This window comes from Columba livia, chromosome 1 (genome assembly GCF_036013475.1).
Source record: "Columba livia isolate bColLiv1 breed racing homer chromosome 1, bColLiv1.pat.W.v2, whole genome shotgun sequence".
NCBI classification, from domain to species: Eukaryota; Metazoa; Chordata; class Aves; order Columbiformes; family Columbidae; genus Columba; species Columba livia.
In genome coordinates this window covers 169,034,472-169,051,850 of record NC_088602.1, presented here as the reverse complement: position 1 = coordinate 169,051,850, position 17,379 = coordinate 169,034,472, and the positions used below count along the sequence as shown (strand labels likewise).

The following is a 17,379-nucleotide window of genomic DNA, read 5'->3' as shown; positions in this document are numbered from 1 at the left end:
AGGGGCTATAGCCCAGTTAAGAAACCTTTTTAAAAAATCCTCCAGTGTTACTGAGTCCACAGTCTCTGCAGGTGGCCTATTTTTCACTATCACAAGCAGGAGAAATTTTTCATAATATTCATCCTGAATATGCATCTATGTTCCAATTTAAATATATCATTCTTTTTAAATCAATCAATCATGAACATGGGGAAGAGATTACTCCCTTTTTGCACATGTCTTTTACAGTATCTAAAGTCTGTTATTACAGCTGTACGTAGGCAAAAATCCTATCAAAATATTCAATATCTCTTCTTCTTGATTTCCATGCATAAAATAAGGACAGGGTTAGTGAAATACATTGAATTTTCAATTGCAATACTTTTGCTTACAAAGTAACTAAAAATTTCAGAAACAATAGAAAAATCTTCACATCCAAATGAATCCACTTAAGACACTAAACTAATGAACTAACCTAAGCAGCCAAAACTTTTATACAAATTCAGAGTTTTTAATACTTTTAACATTTTTTTTTCTATCTAGACAGCATAATGATAAAAAATTCTGTGCCAGATTTACAGTTTCTAGGATAATATACTACTCCTCAAATTTAGCAATTTTGGGGTTGCATACTGACTAATCCATCTTTCTTTATAACTCAATATTAGTATCTCACAATATTTTATCCTTTCTTAACAATTCATACCATAATCTCTCTGTTTTAAATAGCGTCCTCTGTTCTGCAGGATCTCAATCAGCTTTCACAGAGATACTGTAAGTGATAGCTTCACCTACTTCACTCTCTTTTATAACGTGCATATCATAGTCCGTTAACGCGTCAAAAATACAAAACCTCTTTTTGCAGATACTAAGTTTCCCTTGCCATTTTAAGGCTGTTTTTACTATCAGACCATTTATTTTACTTATCCTTCTTTTACGAGAAGTGCCAGGATATCATTAGAGACAAATATCCCGGACTGAGATTTCTCCTTTAAAGCTGGCCTTGGCTTCATACCACCCTGTTCCCAGTTATGGGTGAGTTACTGGCAGGAGTAGAGAAGACCAACCAGTTATTTTGGTTTATGTGAGGGGGAGAACCTGCAGATCTTCAGTGTCACTGAGTCTGCATCTAACTTGTCCTAGGACAAACTACAGAGCTTTTAGGAGACTTAGAAGGCAAAAACCAGACTCCAATCTGTATTTCATACAGCAGCAATGCTAAGGAATTGTTTGCCACCTTGATCCATTTCAACACACAGAAATCACAGTAGAGATGCCTATAAAAGACAGGGGAACTGCTGCAAGACAGTACAGTCTAACCAGCTGCCCTTCACTGTTCTTAATATTTCAAAGAGCAAGGCTGGAAACATTCCACCCCATTGGATAATAACCTGGATGTAGATCATGACCAGCTTTGGTGCACATGTTCATATGAGAAGAATTCACCTGAATACTCAACAGAAAGGAGTACTGAAACAGAAAACATTTTTAATGACTTGAGACTTCACTGAAGTGAAACGCAGCAGAGTGCCCCCATGAGAGCGACACATGAACCTGGATATGATCAACACCTCAATATAGTCTGAAAGCAACTGTGGAAAGTACAAAAATAATTAAATAATGAAACTTTCTGAAAATTATGCAAGATGTATATCTGCTGCAGACAGAGGCAATGAAAGATGTAAAAATGAAAGTTTTGCCTGTATGCCATGCTCAAGGGAATTTGAACTGGCTTTTTCCTGCCATTAAAACTCCATTGGTATAAGAAATGAGGCTTTTGAGATACTGGAGTTGCTGCTTGCTAAAGTGCCAGTAATGCTTTGGGTTGCAAAATAGATGGTTTTTAAGTGGGTGTTTAGAGATGAACAACTTGTTGTGTAAGAGAGTGAATCTGTTTGAGCGTTTCAAGCAAAGAATTACTGGATTATTCAGAGGACTTGTGAGGAACAAAAAATCTTATTTCGAGGTCACTTTAAAATCCAGCCCATCTCATCAGTGACTAGAAGTTGTGGAAGCAGTGAATCTCAGGTGGTTAGTGAAATAAGCTACAAAGGTCTGTCCAGATTGCCTGTAGTAGAAAATTGCTTAAATCAGAAGTACACAGATAACTGGCATGCCAATTGGTAGCTTCAGCAAAAAGGGTAAGCAGTGAAGATGTGCTAAACTACCTTGTCAGTGCTAAAGTTGTCTGTGACCTTCTTCTAGTTGCAGTAAAGGTGTGCTGCTGGTGAGAAAGTGGAGATCTTTACATTGCAGTAGCCTTTTATTTCTTGGTATTTCAGATACCGACACTAAACATGGTGCCTTAACATTTGCTGAGAACATTTTTCTACCCCAAGTCTCACTGGATACTTAAAAAAAAAGAACAACCCAAAACACCATCAAATACTCTTCCACAAAACAAAATAAATAATTAACAAGCAAATTCTGTTTGATTTAATAATGGTGAAAGTACTTTCAAGCCAAATGTCTTGCTGCCTGTAGCTAGCTCAGTCACTCCTTTACAATGGACATGAACACTTATGCTGCCAAATGTTTCTAAAGGCATAATCAGGGCCCCATCTTTTCTGTCCCCTTCAGACCATGACATGCACATATCTGCAAATGACCCTAATAGGATAATATATAATAATTTTACTGTTTATATGCTTTTGGGAGACAGACTAGTGCTTGTGTATAGTCAAGTCTTTTTAAGCAGTGAAACTTAACAGCAATACAGAACAGCATGTACTTTGCTACAGGAGATATTAAGAATTCCCCCTCAGGTTTTAGATCAACTTAAATATGCAAGATCTTTTTTCCCCCTCATGTTCCATTTTGCAAGGGAAAAAAAAAAAAAAAAAAAAAAAGAAAATTACTTTATAATTCAAAATCCCTCGAGGAGTTGAAAAATTTGTATATATACAGTATTTTTATCCCAAACATAGTAGAACCACATATTCTGAAAACTGAATGCTAGAAAATTGAGTGAGAGTCCATGCACAATCTCTGTGGGTTCATAAGCCACTTTGGACCAAGAGGCTGATTTAGGTAGGGCTCAAAGATAAGGTATGATAAGTCCTTTAACCTTCAGAAGATGGACACTCAAAAACTGAGGCACCTAAAAATAATAATTTTCATTCATAGGTGGGATCTGACTGTTTTAGTGTGGCAAAATGGAGGCATGCTCAGAGATCATGTTTCCATTAATTAACAGTCCTTTTATTATCAATCATCACACCATACCACTGAGTATAGTCTGGCTTTGACTAATGCAATATGCAGATCAATATTCCAGAAACTGCTCTTTGGAAGGTTTCAGGCCTATCTGTAACATTGCCATTAACAATGTTCATGGAAATGCACTCTTCAATGTTTACAATAAGTATAGAGCATTTCCACGTGTTAATGGTGGTAGAAAAAATGACTGCGTTTAAAACCACCAATATTGGAGACTATCCTTTAATAAAAATCCTGAGTAAAAACCACCTGTTTTGCAGAGATTCGCAAAACAGAAAACTTAAAGTATTAAAAGCTATGAGCATTTCTGCATCTTGTTGTACTGCACGTTGTGTTTTTACAGCATTTTTGATTTTTGGAAAGAAACGTTTTTCTGCACTCAGTAAGGCTGGTGGATACAATTTACAAATCATTTCTTCAAGTGGGCCATCCTCCAGAGACTATGCAGCTCAGAATTTTTTATCACATTAAATGTTAAATTGAGTAACGCTACAGTACATCAGCAACCCTGTCTCAGGTAACACACTGGGTTCCAGATTATGAAAATTAAAACAAGAGAATAAAATTACTTTTTTATTAAATTTAGTGACAGTCAATGTGAACAGGATGTTGAAAAATATTCTAAAAAGCCAGCGCTTTGTTAGAATTTTGACTTTACTGTAATGGCAAGAAAATAACCATCATACACTGAAGTAAATTGAAGGAATGAAAAATGTTTTAAAATCTGACCTTTTTTTTTTAATTTATTTTTTTTAATGAAGCTATTTACTGCTTTTCCACAAGAAGACCATCTTAGTGCAATAACTAGGAAACAGCCATGAAAGCTTTTGATAGCTTTTGTCATGGACCTGAGGGCACCTCCAGCCCCAACTGTCCCTACCCAGACACCTGGGGCTGTCCCCAGTGTCCCCCAGCCTGTTTTGCAATCCCTTGTTTACAGCGTGTGTCTGTACTCATTTTCAGATCAGCCATTGTTGTTTCTGGACTGTCTCTGATAGGCTATAGATAATTTCTAAATATCCTGTGGTCAAGAAGAAACCGGTTTATAAAAGAGTTAGCACAAATCTTTAGAAAAATATGTTTAAGACTCTACTATGGAATAATTTTACTTAAATGCAGAATTTAGCCGTAGAAATAACTCAAGTCTTTTCCAATAGTAGTATATTCACATAAAAGCAAATCATGAGATGATAAGTCTTTATTTATATTTTGTTGCAGTCTAAGAGCGTCAGTAGGGTAAAAGAAAAAAAAAAAAGAAGCTTTATAGCAAAATTTTTCTTTGAAGTTACTATATTTTTAAAAATTGAATAAAATCTCGGTTATTGAATGATCATTCTTAGCAGTCTACCAAACAAAAAGATACACCAGCTAGCACAAGTTGCATGAGGCAGCTCCCGAAAAAGGAAGTGATATTGAAGTATGACACAGTATCAAGAGAATTTGAGATACAGCCATTTTTAAAAGAAGTTTCTTTGGAAAAATACTTTTAATAAATCTAATCTTAAAGCCTAAATTTTGTAAACAAATAATCCATTTTTATTCTCCTCAGCCATGTACTTGAAATGGAGAAGATAACTCTTTCTCCTATTCAAATATGGTCTCTGCTGAACTTGAATTTACTTATCTTTGATTATCTATCTCATTTATTCAGCCTCTGAAGGACTGTAGTGTCTTTTCAGTCTCTATAAAACCCTCAGCCCTATATCTGGGCTGTGTGGGTGAGGAGAAGAGGGGAGTAAGAAAGATCTCATATTAAGGTTTCCTGACAGGAAAAGCTTTTTAAGATATTACAAACCACAGAGTTAATCCTAAACCTACAGCTTAAATAATCAGGTGATTCATTTTCAAATTATTACCACCATCATTATACTAAACTGAAAGTCTCCCACCCCCAAACTAATAACACCATCATATGACTGGACCCTATCACTGTATGGTTCCTTTTTCATACTGCAAAAATCAGGAGCAGTGCAGGGTTTTACACATGCTTTAGCATTCAATAATTTAAGTTGCTATTTCTCACTTTAGAAAATTGCTACACAAATCACTTGGTTTAAAATAAAACTGAAAAAGAGGGAAACCAAAAGCCAGCTAGCAATGTCATTATGCTGTGCATTTTGTTTCCTGACCTGCATAGGAGTTTTTAACCTATTATACTAAATTCCCACAGAAATTCCAGATTCTTTTCAATTCCAGAGTTGTGTCAGTTTTGGGGGTGGTGATGCGTCTTCTGCTGTTGTTAACAAGACCAGTATTTCTTCTAGCACAAATCGAGATCATTCTGCAGTTGCAGAATGGACCAATCAATTCTTAGTCCACAGCGTATTAAATGTAAAGAGAGATGGTTTCATACAGTAACTACAATACACAGGCCTTCAGTTGTTGTGACAAGCCCATTGCTCCTCATTCCAAAAATTACCAGCTGCCAGAATGTGAATATATCCCAATACTTTGGAACAGCCAGAACTTCAAACCTGGTCTTAGATCACAGACTGCAGCATTTTCATGACATTATTAGTTCACACAGCCATTCAAGGGTGCAAAGAATGGATTAAAGCAACAGGAATCTTAATATTTCTGATTACTTCTGCATAGGAAAGATGTACCACTGGAATCCTTAGGCACATAATAATTCAAATCTTACTATGATTTCTCTGATGGTAAAGGATTTCTTAGTGGCCGTCAATAACCCATTGAACTTTCTCACAGATCTTAGTAATGCATACTCACTTATCATTCAGATTGTCACTTTGTATGTCCCTTCAGTTATAATTTCAATGCATCTCAATTGATTCTTCTACTATAAACTCAATTTTGCATCCATGGAGTAACTTACTTTCTTGTATTGCATTAAGAATTTCAGAAAAGTCCACATCTGTCTTCTGTATGTCTGGTTTTATCCACGTTTGCGTTTCCAGCTGGTTAACCTGCAAATCCTCTCTTCCTTCTGAAGAAATTGAAGAGATTGATGGGGTTCGTGACAGTGCAGTAGAAAATCCAGTGAAGGGGCTTTCAGGTTAGGGAACATACACATTGAATAAAGCTACTCATTATTTTCCCCTAGCAGAACCAATTTTTCTTTAAACCAAGCAGCTTACATGTAACCTGGACTGATTTAGAGCTAAATACAATGAAACAGCAACATTGTCTGCTATCAACAATGATGAAGAGACACCACTGGCAAGTCCCTTTTCAGGTGAGCAGTTGCCACTATGTCGTAAGTGTCCTCTTACTATACCATCTACAAAGCTAACTCTGAAATGTGACAAACAACACAGAACTACAGGAACAATCAGGCTAAAATAAAACACACCAACACACAATGGACAGAAAACAACCATTAGGACAAAAAGAGCATGGACAGCATGTTTCAGCCACAGGACACCAACATGTTCTCACACTGATGGCATGTCATGTTCTAGGAAGCACTCCAGGACTGCAGTCCATTTCGAAGGGGGTCACACTGGTAATGTAATTGTTGCTGGTTTAAAGTACTGCAGAACAAACACATAAGCTAGAGGCTCACGGTTTCAAACCTATTTGCATATGTTAATAGGCACAAGATCTGCCCATTTCAGTGTTGTTTCAACACTAGCAAAGAAAGAAGGATGTTTTGAAAACACACTCTTTCCATGTAAAGTGAGGTAGCTGCACATCAAGAGTAGACAGGAAAAGGTCCTGGGCGAAAGGCCTTAAACTGCTGGCAACAGGGTTCTCTGGTACAGCCAGAGACAAGGAAGGAGCTACTGGGAATGTGGCCGCTTTTTAAAGAGTGGTAGCAAAACCTGACCTTTCAGAAAGGAATCTGTTGGAAGTGATGCTCTTAGGTAACTTATACACAGAGTTAGCAGAGAGCTACAATGGTCAGGGAGATATCTGAGAAAGAACTTCAGAGCAAAAGGCCATGGTGGAAGAAGAAAACTGCAGGTCATTTAGTCTATGAGTATGCCTTCATTAGAGGCCATCACTCATGCTTTTGATGGAAACATTTTCCTTTCTTCTGCAGTCTGCCTATAACAAGCACATCTGGTTTTAAATTCCCTCCTAGCCCATTGTACCTTCCTGCTCCTCTCACCAAATGTCTCACCACCACCTTGATGAGAGATGCAAATTATATTCATAGGCACAAAATTACTCAACCCTTCTTGAAAGACCTTTCTTCATTTTTCAGCAATGTAGATCTCAAAATGACTATACATACACTAGCTTCAGGCTTTTTTATTTCCTAGTGTTAAAATACTATAAATTCAAACCGCCTCGTGTTTGCCCCGACATATTCTTTTGTTCCACAGCAAAGACACATTGTTAACATCAGAGACAGCTCCCCTTATAGATTCCTGTAAAGTGATCTGTCAGAGCAGCAGCAGGAGTCAGCATTTAATGATGTAGAACAAAGAGAATTTCTTAAGTGAGACAGCTGACTATTCATATAATAGCAGCCTAGGGAAATCTGCAGATGGCCTCAGGAGTGGGAGACTAGGATTTGCCCCAGAAGAGAATTCTGGAGACAAAGGCAAAATACTGCAGGTGCTAGAAAAGACACATAAACAATGGGACAGAGGTAAGGAACTAAGTAATGGACAGCAATTCAGTTAAGGAACTTTGCAAGTGGTGTTCAGTTTCTTAGTAAATACTCAGATACCACTATTAACATATTGAATTACGTATTTGCATCCTCAAATCCACTAGCCTCTCTTCTCCATTTCAACCCTAGCTAGAGCAAAATAATGACAATACTGACAAGTATAAAATACCCCCTCCTCCCTAAAGCCTTCCATACATGTTACACCCAAATATCTGCTCCTCAGGACACTCAAAGGTAGCAGGATCCCTGCAGCACTTCCAACAGACCTATACTAATTGGGTCAGGGAGAGAGGAGGTCACAGCCAGCCAGTAATGGTGGTTCTGAAGTGCTGACAGCAGATGGAATATCTAACCACAGGCCTATTCATAAAATGAAGCTGTTCCAGAATGTACATATTCAATTTCAAAATTACTTTCTAATTAATGTAAAATACCACCCAGAAAGTTGTCAGAACACATCCAGCCTAAGCCTGGTTGCTGTTCTAGGAAGCCAAGACACGTTTTGTTACGTTCAAATATTCTCTCTGGTATTTGACCCATTTGTAGTATGGGGAGCTTCCAGCAATCCACACAAACCACAGTCTCACATGCCTCTGTGATTCACAGTAACCTTAATATGTGGCCTCTCTGTATGAGTACTGGGCCAACAACATCATCCAGTCTGATTTCACTCAAAATTGTAGGCATAATCTTCAATCAGTCATTTGTGATTTAATACACGACTAATCACAAACTTGTCTTCACCAACATGAGGAGTAAAAGAAACGCATCTGCTGGCAGAATAGCTTCTAAATAAGTCATTACAGGAAGATTTTCTTGTCCTATAATCTTCATGCTGTCAATAAACAGACTTGAATCAGAGCATGTTTACTTCTACCTCCTCCCTCCCCCTCAGCACTCACTTTGCAGGAGGAGTGTTGCATTATTTAGCTGAGAGAAAAAAACCCTTATGTGATGGGTCATGGACTGGCCAACTTAATGATTGCTGATTTGTTTGTGGTCAGAGGTTTTAGCCCAGCAGCTCTTTGGAAAAGGCCACAGTGTTCTCTCCCACACCCAAAAGAGATTTATTTTCTGCATCTCACCACAGATCTCAAATAAAAAAAAAAAAAACAACAAACAAGCAAGATAGCGTCTTGTGTCACAGTTGCTATTGAGGGAACACTAGCTCGGCTTTAGCATTTCCTTCTTACTTCAGTGGCTGCTGATTTATGCTTTATTAGTGACAGGTCCCGCTGAGTAAGCAGTGTTGCCTGGGAGGTTGGGAGGGAAAGACGCTTTATCCATAGAAACATGAGAAATAAACAAACACAAATTAAAGTGAAATAAATATTAGAAAATTTAATGTGATTTTATTAACAGATCAGTCAGAGATTTTTTCTTTCTTTGAAAGAAAGCTGCTGAGCATGGTGCCCTTTTCACTAAAGGTAACCCCAGGTCAACATGCAGCTAAGGATCACCCTTGCACAGGTATGTTTTCTACTGGCTTCTCACTGTGAGTGCGAGGCAGGTCATCTACAGAAAAGCACAGTTTCAAATGGAAATTGTTTAAAGCATTATCTACACATATTAGTCAGAACTATACACATGTGAAACCAATAGCTTTACTGATCTTAATTCTGGTGTTATATTTTCTGTGTCAGGAATAAAAAAAATGTACACCACAGTGGGTCTTCCAGTTACTGTATCCATCCAATTACTGTACTGGACAATGCACTTTAATGCATGGAAAATATATTGGTTCAATTATTGCATCAGAAAAAAATAAGCTGTTGTCTGAGTCACAGAATGTATGCAAATGTATATTTATATACATGTCTTCCTAGCAAGATAAAGCTGGCATGAAAGCAGTGGCTCAGAGATAGCTGATTATGTATCATTAGGTGGAAGGCTGGCATGTCTCATAGCAAGCCTTTGAGAGCTGTTTTTGCTACATTGGTCAGAAACTAAAATTGTTTTCCACAAATCCTGTATTACACTCTGTTTTGTTCCTCACCAACCAGCAAAGTATTGCAATATTCTTTCTGCCTAAGCATTTTTCTCTCTTGCAGCATAAACTGGATGCCAGTGTCACTCCGTGTATCAGTCATACTGTAGTGATTATATTAGATATATTTTCACATATTAAAATTATTCAATTTCTTCTTGCTGCTCTTAAAACTATCCTGTACAATAGAGTCTGACACTGGAAAAGTACTGTGGATTAGAAGAAACATCACATAACAAATAAAGAGAAGAAACAGAAGAATAAAGAAATATAATTGAAGATAGAATTAAGTCTGTTTTAAATACAGCAATCACAATTTGAAGATGTAATCAATTATTATTTAGGAGTCTGTAATTCTGAAAGTCCAAAATTTAAATTCAGCAGCATCATTTGATTTCATCCTGGTCAGTTTCATATTCAATATAAAACACTATTGCCTTCCTCAATGGAAAACAAGGAAGAAAAAAGAAAAAAAAGAGGTAAAAAGGAGAGCACATTTCAGTTTCCTCACAAGTCTTTTGTCCCAGGTGGAAGGGTTTGTCCTCCCTATGTACAACTAAGACAGTTCCTGAAAGTCTAGGCTGAGTCCACAAAGAAATGAGCTTTGCATCATGAAGGATAACTATCTTTCAGTGTTTGTTTTCCTATTGAACAGATATGAAAAAAATGCAATATCAGCACTTTTTGAGATCTATTTTTCCCCTCCCCACAAGGATTTGAGAACAAGAATGTTTGGAAATGTCAGAAGGTCTTTTGGGAGGTCAGGTTAACACTGATTATGTGCAAGCCACTTCTGCACAGGGAAGTAACACTGGTAAGTCACGTCCACCTTTTCTCCTCCAGTCCTTGCTCCCCACATGAACTCCACTAACTCACTGAGGCCTCAATTCCAGCTGAGCCACCGCACTCCAGCAATGTGGCTGCAGATACAACCATTCAAGAGGGCAGTTCCCTCACACCTGCATAATTTACCATCAAATACCTCACTTCAGTCAGGGTAAAGGCTGCATGTCTTCTTTCACAAATATCTTCTCAGGACATGGTGCAGAAAAACCTCCTGTGTCCTGTCTTGAGCTGCTCCTTCTCTGCATAGAAGAAAAAGGCTCTGTTTTCAACCTGCAACAATTTGGCCCACCATCCCAGCACTTGACTCCTTCCTGGAACAAAACCTTTACCCAGAAGCTTCCCTTCTGTCCTTGTTCCTTACCAGAAGCACTAAGCTCCCTCCACCTTACAGCTTCAACAGACTTCTATTAATACAAGGAGTGGGGAATGATGTGTCCCTTTTTCTTTCATTTTGATGCTTGTTTCCAGTCTTGTGTTCCTTTCCAAGATGACAATGGGGAGAAGGACAGGTAAAGTCATATGTTTAATTCTCTGTTTTGGAGAACTTTTTGAAATATCTGTATACTTCAGATAGTGCACCATATCAGGGTAAGACCAGCTGTCTGCCGCATCTCCAGTAGCTTCTGTGTGGTGTGGCAGTACCTGCACATATGTACCTGTAGCAACAAACTGGGAGTTTCTTAAAGGCCCCAGTTTTCCCTAATTTGATGTACTTACTTTTACCTGTGTAGGTCACAAGGTTTGCCAACATCTGTCTACAAAGCACACTGACAGTTTTGGAAGAATTATAACTAATAGGCAATGATTCATGTTCAAAGAGAGGCCTTTAAAGGCTCCCGATTTGAGTCAAAGCACTCCATCGTAAAAGCATTAATACACAATATGCTTCCAAGACTGAAAAAAATGGGTACTCCGTGGAAATACTTGTAGAGCTTTGAAAAATCTCTGACCTGATAGATTGCCAAGTATGCCTGTAAATACGTAGGGCCTTGGACATAACCTTTGATAGTCTTAATTGGTTCACCAATTACCTCTAAAGAAGAACATACTCTGTCACTGTTCAACATAGCTAATAAAATCTTCCACTATGCAGAAAACACCATTTCTCTTAATGGCTTTCTCATGGATTATGGATCAAATAATGTATCTGCATGTTAGTGTCTGGGAATCAAAAGCTGAGTGCAAAAGCAAAAAAATACCTTGTTAGTTTTAACAATGCTTTGAAAGTTATTGGACTAAACACACAGAACTACTTCATTTTCCATAGGCAAGTCCAATGAATGCTAGGAAAAAAAGAAGAAATTCAAAACCCAAATAATTCTGTTCAGCATGAAGAACCTATGCCATAGTTGTCTCTGTGCATGGTCATGTCAAGGGTATAGTAATAACAACACTGGAATTATCTTTGAAAGACAATTTAAAAATAGTTTCCATTTGTACTACAATACATTGTAAAGCATGATGTGTAATTATGTTAGTACAAACTCTTGTCTTATCTTCCAGAAACAGCAGTAGTGAGGGGGGATTTTTAAACATCTAACACTAACTTGTCGCAGACTAAGGTGTTTTGAAGATATATGGTGTCCATTCTCCCCTCCATTAAACCCTGGCTGACATCAGATGCAGAGAAGTCAACTGAGCCAATTAACCACAGAGATGTGGGGAGTCCTGTATTCTGTGCTACTCTGTCTCTCTGTCATGCTGTGTTTGCCTTTTCCACAGACAAAATGGATGTATAATCCTTGGTGCAAAGCCATACCTTGAAAACCTCCCCTCCTGCCAAAACAGCCTGAACACCAGTCTATGGGGACAGGGTTGTGCTAGCTTTCAGTTCTTGCGTTTCTGATTCTGTCACTGCCCAGAATGAACCATGGGCAGTAAAATCCAAGACCTTGCTCTTGTCATCGAGAGGGAGGCTTCTCATAAGCAGCAAGTTCAAACTGGACAACAAGTGAGGAGAGCTGATAATCCAGGTCTCCCACAGGGACAAGCATCAAAACCATTGGACTGCTGTGCAAAAGGGCACAATCTCTTTCTTCTTCACTACCCATCTATGCTCAAAGGATCCCTCAATGTTCTGAGAGTTGAAAGGATCCAAATATCCACACAGAAGCCCCAAACACAGCATGTCACATGTTCCTACAGCTTATATTTCCAACTGCCTGGTCCTACGTGGCACTTTTGTAGACCCTTACACAATCAGTAGAGGGACAGTGTTGCACAATGAGTCTTTGGAACTACCCCCTAGAAGCACTTCAGTGATAATACAAAGAAACAGAGCACCAAAGCGTGTGCTGTCTTACCAGCAACAAGGCTGTCCTTTTCAGCAGCCACAATGCCCGGGATAGCAATCCACAGGAGATAGTCTGAAAATGGCACAAAGCCACAGTGTGCAGCTAAGCAGAGACATTTCTGCACAGTTGTATGTTGCAAATGAGAATCTAGAAAGAAGTCTGAGATCTAAATGGACAGAACAATTCAGCCCATTTCCTATTACTCTCTCTTATTTATATAGAAATGACAGTAGGCATTATTGTCTTTTAGTTCTACCTCTTTTGTCTTACACTGTGAGTACATACATAAAAACACAGCTATCAAAGATCATTAACACGTATGTTCAAACATTTGTCTGTGTTTGAAAAAAATCAAACTACTCGTGAATGATAAATCCCTTATTTACCATTTACTTTTAACAATATCAGGAGTTATTAGCAGACAATTCATAAAGAGAAGAGAAAGAAAATATTTGCTGAATAAACTGTCCATTGCAAAAGGCTTGCCCAGTTCTCAAGTCAGCAGTTTACTGATAACACAAGCAGAAAAGCTGGCTGCATGGGGATAAGAGGCATGACCTAGTAGATAATTTCAGGGCACCAAAGATTTACCTTATTATAACATGGGACATCAAGACAGCTTTTACAAGGTACCAGATGTCTCTTCCAGGTGGATTTTAATAAACCAATTATACAGATTCATATTATACCACAGCCTACCACCGCCTTCACAGTCTAAACACATCCTGGTAGTCCGTTCCTGCAGAAGGTACCAGCAGCTAAAACATTTTAGGGACTTCATCTGTCCTGAGACCGCTGAGGAATGAACATGGAATAGAAATGTGAAAATGGTTATCCTGAGGACAGGATAGCAGAACATGTGTCTATCCAGCACAGGATCCTATTTCTGACAGCAGATGCTCAGGCAAAGGGAATATCACAGAGCAAGCACTCCCAGTCTGTCCCCAGTTTGACCCTTCCAGCTTGCAGAGGTATAGAGATTTCTGGAGTGGAAGGTTTCATCTAGAATATAATGATTCATGGCTACCAATGCCCCTTTCCTCTACAAATCTGTTCCTTTTATACTCATCATGACTTTTGAGCTAATAGGTAGCCACCACAGTCCTCCCTTCCCCTCTTCACTTGACTTGTTTCCACTCTTCGTGAGCTGGTCTGCTCCTCTGTTACAGCATCATCATAAACCCTAATGTCCAGGCCAGGGCCATGAAGCCCAGAAATTCCCTGTCACTGCAAAGCCTTTCTTAATTTAGTCTCAGACAAGAGCTTTCATGCTGACCCCATGAAATATGCCCTCCTGTACAGAAACTAAGCATAGAGCAGTGGACCTCACCTGAGTATTTCAGAGGCAGAGGATATGCTTCCAGACTATGAGTCTGGGCGTGTGGAGACCTAATTTATACACTGATTGTGTAAAAATATTATATCTCCGATTTTTCCTTTGTCTTTGAGAGCACCTTGCAAGCAGCAGGAATCCTGTCCCTAAAAATGGTGAAGTTGGCCTTACTTGTAAAGCCCTGCCACCTACTAAAATTACCAAGAACTGCTAAGGAGAAATAGAGCACTTTTCCATTAAAATACATGGAACAGCTTTGGGCTGTTCACACAGGATGCCTATCCAAAAGAGATTATTTTCAGTAATTGGCATTAAGCAGTTTCCTTTGCAAGCAGTAGGAGAGCATCTGAATGGCAAGGGTCATCATTTTCATGCATTCAAGCATCACAAAGGTCCTTGAAACTAGTTTTGATGACCATTAAAAACCCTTTGGTTTCATCAAAGTGCAGGTTACTTCTTTATGCTGTCAGGTGCTAAATTGGTTTCCTGTGCTAGGTGTGTTCCTAAAGCAAGGCCTAAATAAAGTATTAAACTACAGTGCTATCTCCCTTCTTCTATTTGAAGTACCCTGAATCTTGTTAGTAATGAAGACCTCACAGATGCATACGTTTTATGCTCCATTTGGCCTCTGAAGTGTAACATGGTACAGAACTACGTACTCCAAGGCTGTGACCAGCAAATATTGTCCCTCTGTGAGTTACCCAGCATGTAGAGACCTCCTCTGCTTTCCTGAGACATGACCCAAAGCGAGATCTCTTCTGGAACAACGAACAGATAAAAAATGATGCCACCTTTGCTTTGCTGCTGCCTTTCTGCCTGCGGTAAGCTGTGATGTTGAGTTTTATGCAACTCTTTTGGGATTTTGTGCGTCTTTCTCCCCACAATACATTGCACTAGTTGGAATTTCTGGTGGGTTCTGATCCCTGGGTGCACTCACTTGTATCATATCTAGTCAACCAAGGAGTAAACCCTGGGTTTTATTGTTGTTGGGTTTTAATTCTAAAGAAAGGTATGGCTTAAGTTGGAGATTTCAGAATGAAGCAGCAGGCTTGGTGATAGAAGAGAAATCTTGCTATCTTTTGGGACTGAAACAAACCTTTTGTGGAAATTAGTAATATCATACAGCCCTGTTACAGTCAAATCCCTTTTCTGATCTTAAGAGCATCTCTAGTAGAAGTAGAAGATAGTTTGTTCCATCTTTTGACAGTCTACCTGCAAAAATCTTTCCTTGGAATATATGAAACATATTTTGCATTAGAAATAGAGTCTTACATAATACTAAGCCCCACTTACACAAGAACTATAGAGCTAAGAAAAAGCCACATTTTTCAGTCAAGCATTACAGGAACATAATAATAAGTGTCTTTCATTGTTTCTTGAATGATAAGCTATTTTATAAATAAAATGAGTCCTTACTTTCTCACATGAACATTGCAAAATTGTATATATATTGTCTATTCAGCAAAAGCTTGGGTGGTCAAGAATTTTCTTAATTGTTTTAAGACGACTATAGTACACTGGCCACAGGACACTTCAACCTTGCCTTAGGATCAGCAATATTTCCTGTTTGGTGCCAAGCCACATCTGGCTGCCTGTTCCTATTTTGGACAAGTTTCCCTTTGAGGGGAAACTCTCTGGGGGTAGAAGGATCAAGAACATCCACAGAGAGCAGCATTTTAAAGCCTTCACGGGGCAACTACCTGTTGTAAAGTAACAACAGCTATGGGAGTTGAAATCTGAGGGTGAGATGTACTGTTTTTAAAGTAATCACATATAATCAATTGCAAGAGTGTATGTCAGATCATTTTACAACAGCAAACAGGAGACTGATCAAAGAGTGAAGGGAAAAAGATAAATCTTTGAAAAGAGATGAGTTTAAAAATACATACTCTTCAGAGAAATAGAACACCTTCAAAGCCACAACTTAAAATTATTAATATTATTTTGAAGCCCATTATTGAGGGCATGCACAGATCCCAGGTAGGATCAGTAGTCGTGCATGTCACATGCAGTACAAATTGATATGGAGCGATGCAATTTGTGCCTAAATAAAATATTTTTAAATTAAACAAAATAACATTGAAAAATAGTGCTTTATCCTCTAGCTAATTGTTTTCAACATGCTGTTTGCAAAACTGTTCTCCAATCTGCTAGAATTAACATTTTAGGAGACTTTAGTTTAGGAACAGGGATTTTCAAAGAAGTGGCTTTTGCCATAGAAAAGTAAAGTGATGAATGACATGGGCTGAATGGCTAAGCAAAACAATAGATGATTTCAGACTCTGCATCATCTGCTAACTAGTTCAGCTCTAAAGTTCAAAGTACTGCATAATCACCATGTGATGGACCTGTCACTCAGCCCAGTGGCAAAAGGTCCTCATTGTACTTGAAGCAAACTATTATTCTATTTAGAAGCTTTGCAGAGGGTGCAGAGCACCAATAGCCAGGAGAATCAACTGTCTCCGTGTTCAGCAGGGAGGTATTTCCAGCTCACATTTGAGGTATAGACATGGGAAGAAATTTAGTTTCATTCATTGAACTTGCATTGTATTGAACGCAGGCTGTAGATAAAGAGAAAAGTTAAGGATACAGCCTGGTTTCTTTGACATTAATGTCCCTTCTGCATAGGGATATTTCTTGCAAACATTTTTTTTTTCAATATGAAAACTAGTTTAATGAAGGGAATATTAAACTATTTGGAAATATGCTTGCTTTTTCCATGTTTCATTCCACATGGGAAGAAGGTCTATATAGATCCAGCAGAAGGCATATTGAAAAAGACTGCTCCTTAGTAATGTTAGGCAAGTAAGATAACAGCACTACTGTCAGCATAAATGCAAATTTTCAGGTGAGTTTACATTAGCCACTCCCTCACCATGCATGAGTTTGCTGCCAAGAAATATTTACATGACACAGCTTTCTGGTGGAATTATTCGCAGGAGTTTACTCTTTTAGTTTGAGAGAGACATACGCCACATGTCCTGCCAGGCAGCAAAGAGAATGTGATTTAATCAACAGATCACATTTAATTAATATAGATATTCTAAAGATCATTCACAACAAAATGTGAATTCTGACAAGCATGTATGCATTTTGTGATGAGAAAAGGATATCTTTTGCACAGTAAATTATCAAT

The 17,379-nt window shown here is 38.4% G+C and overlaps 1 protein-coding gene across 9 annotated transcripts in view; it reads right to left on the bottom strand.

Moving 5' to 3' along the window:
• ANO4 (anoctamin 4) overlaps window positions 1–17,379 on the bottom strand; it is a 215,941-nt gene that overhangs the window by 104,027 nt on the left and 94,535 nt on the right. For 7 of the 9 annotated variants that reach the window (XM_065044232.1, XM_021283843.2, XM_065044218.1 and 4 more), the window contains one exon: window positions 6,035–6,145. The exons of the other annotated variants lie outside the window; for them this stretch is intronic. In XM_065044232.1, the coding sequence (XP_064900304.1) occupies window positions 6,035–6,145 (111 nt within the window). The remainder of the gene's footprint in view (window positions 1–6,034; window positions 6,146–17,379) is intronic. 9 annotated transcript variants of the gene reach the window in all.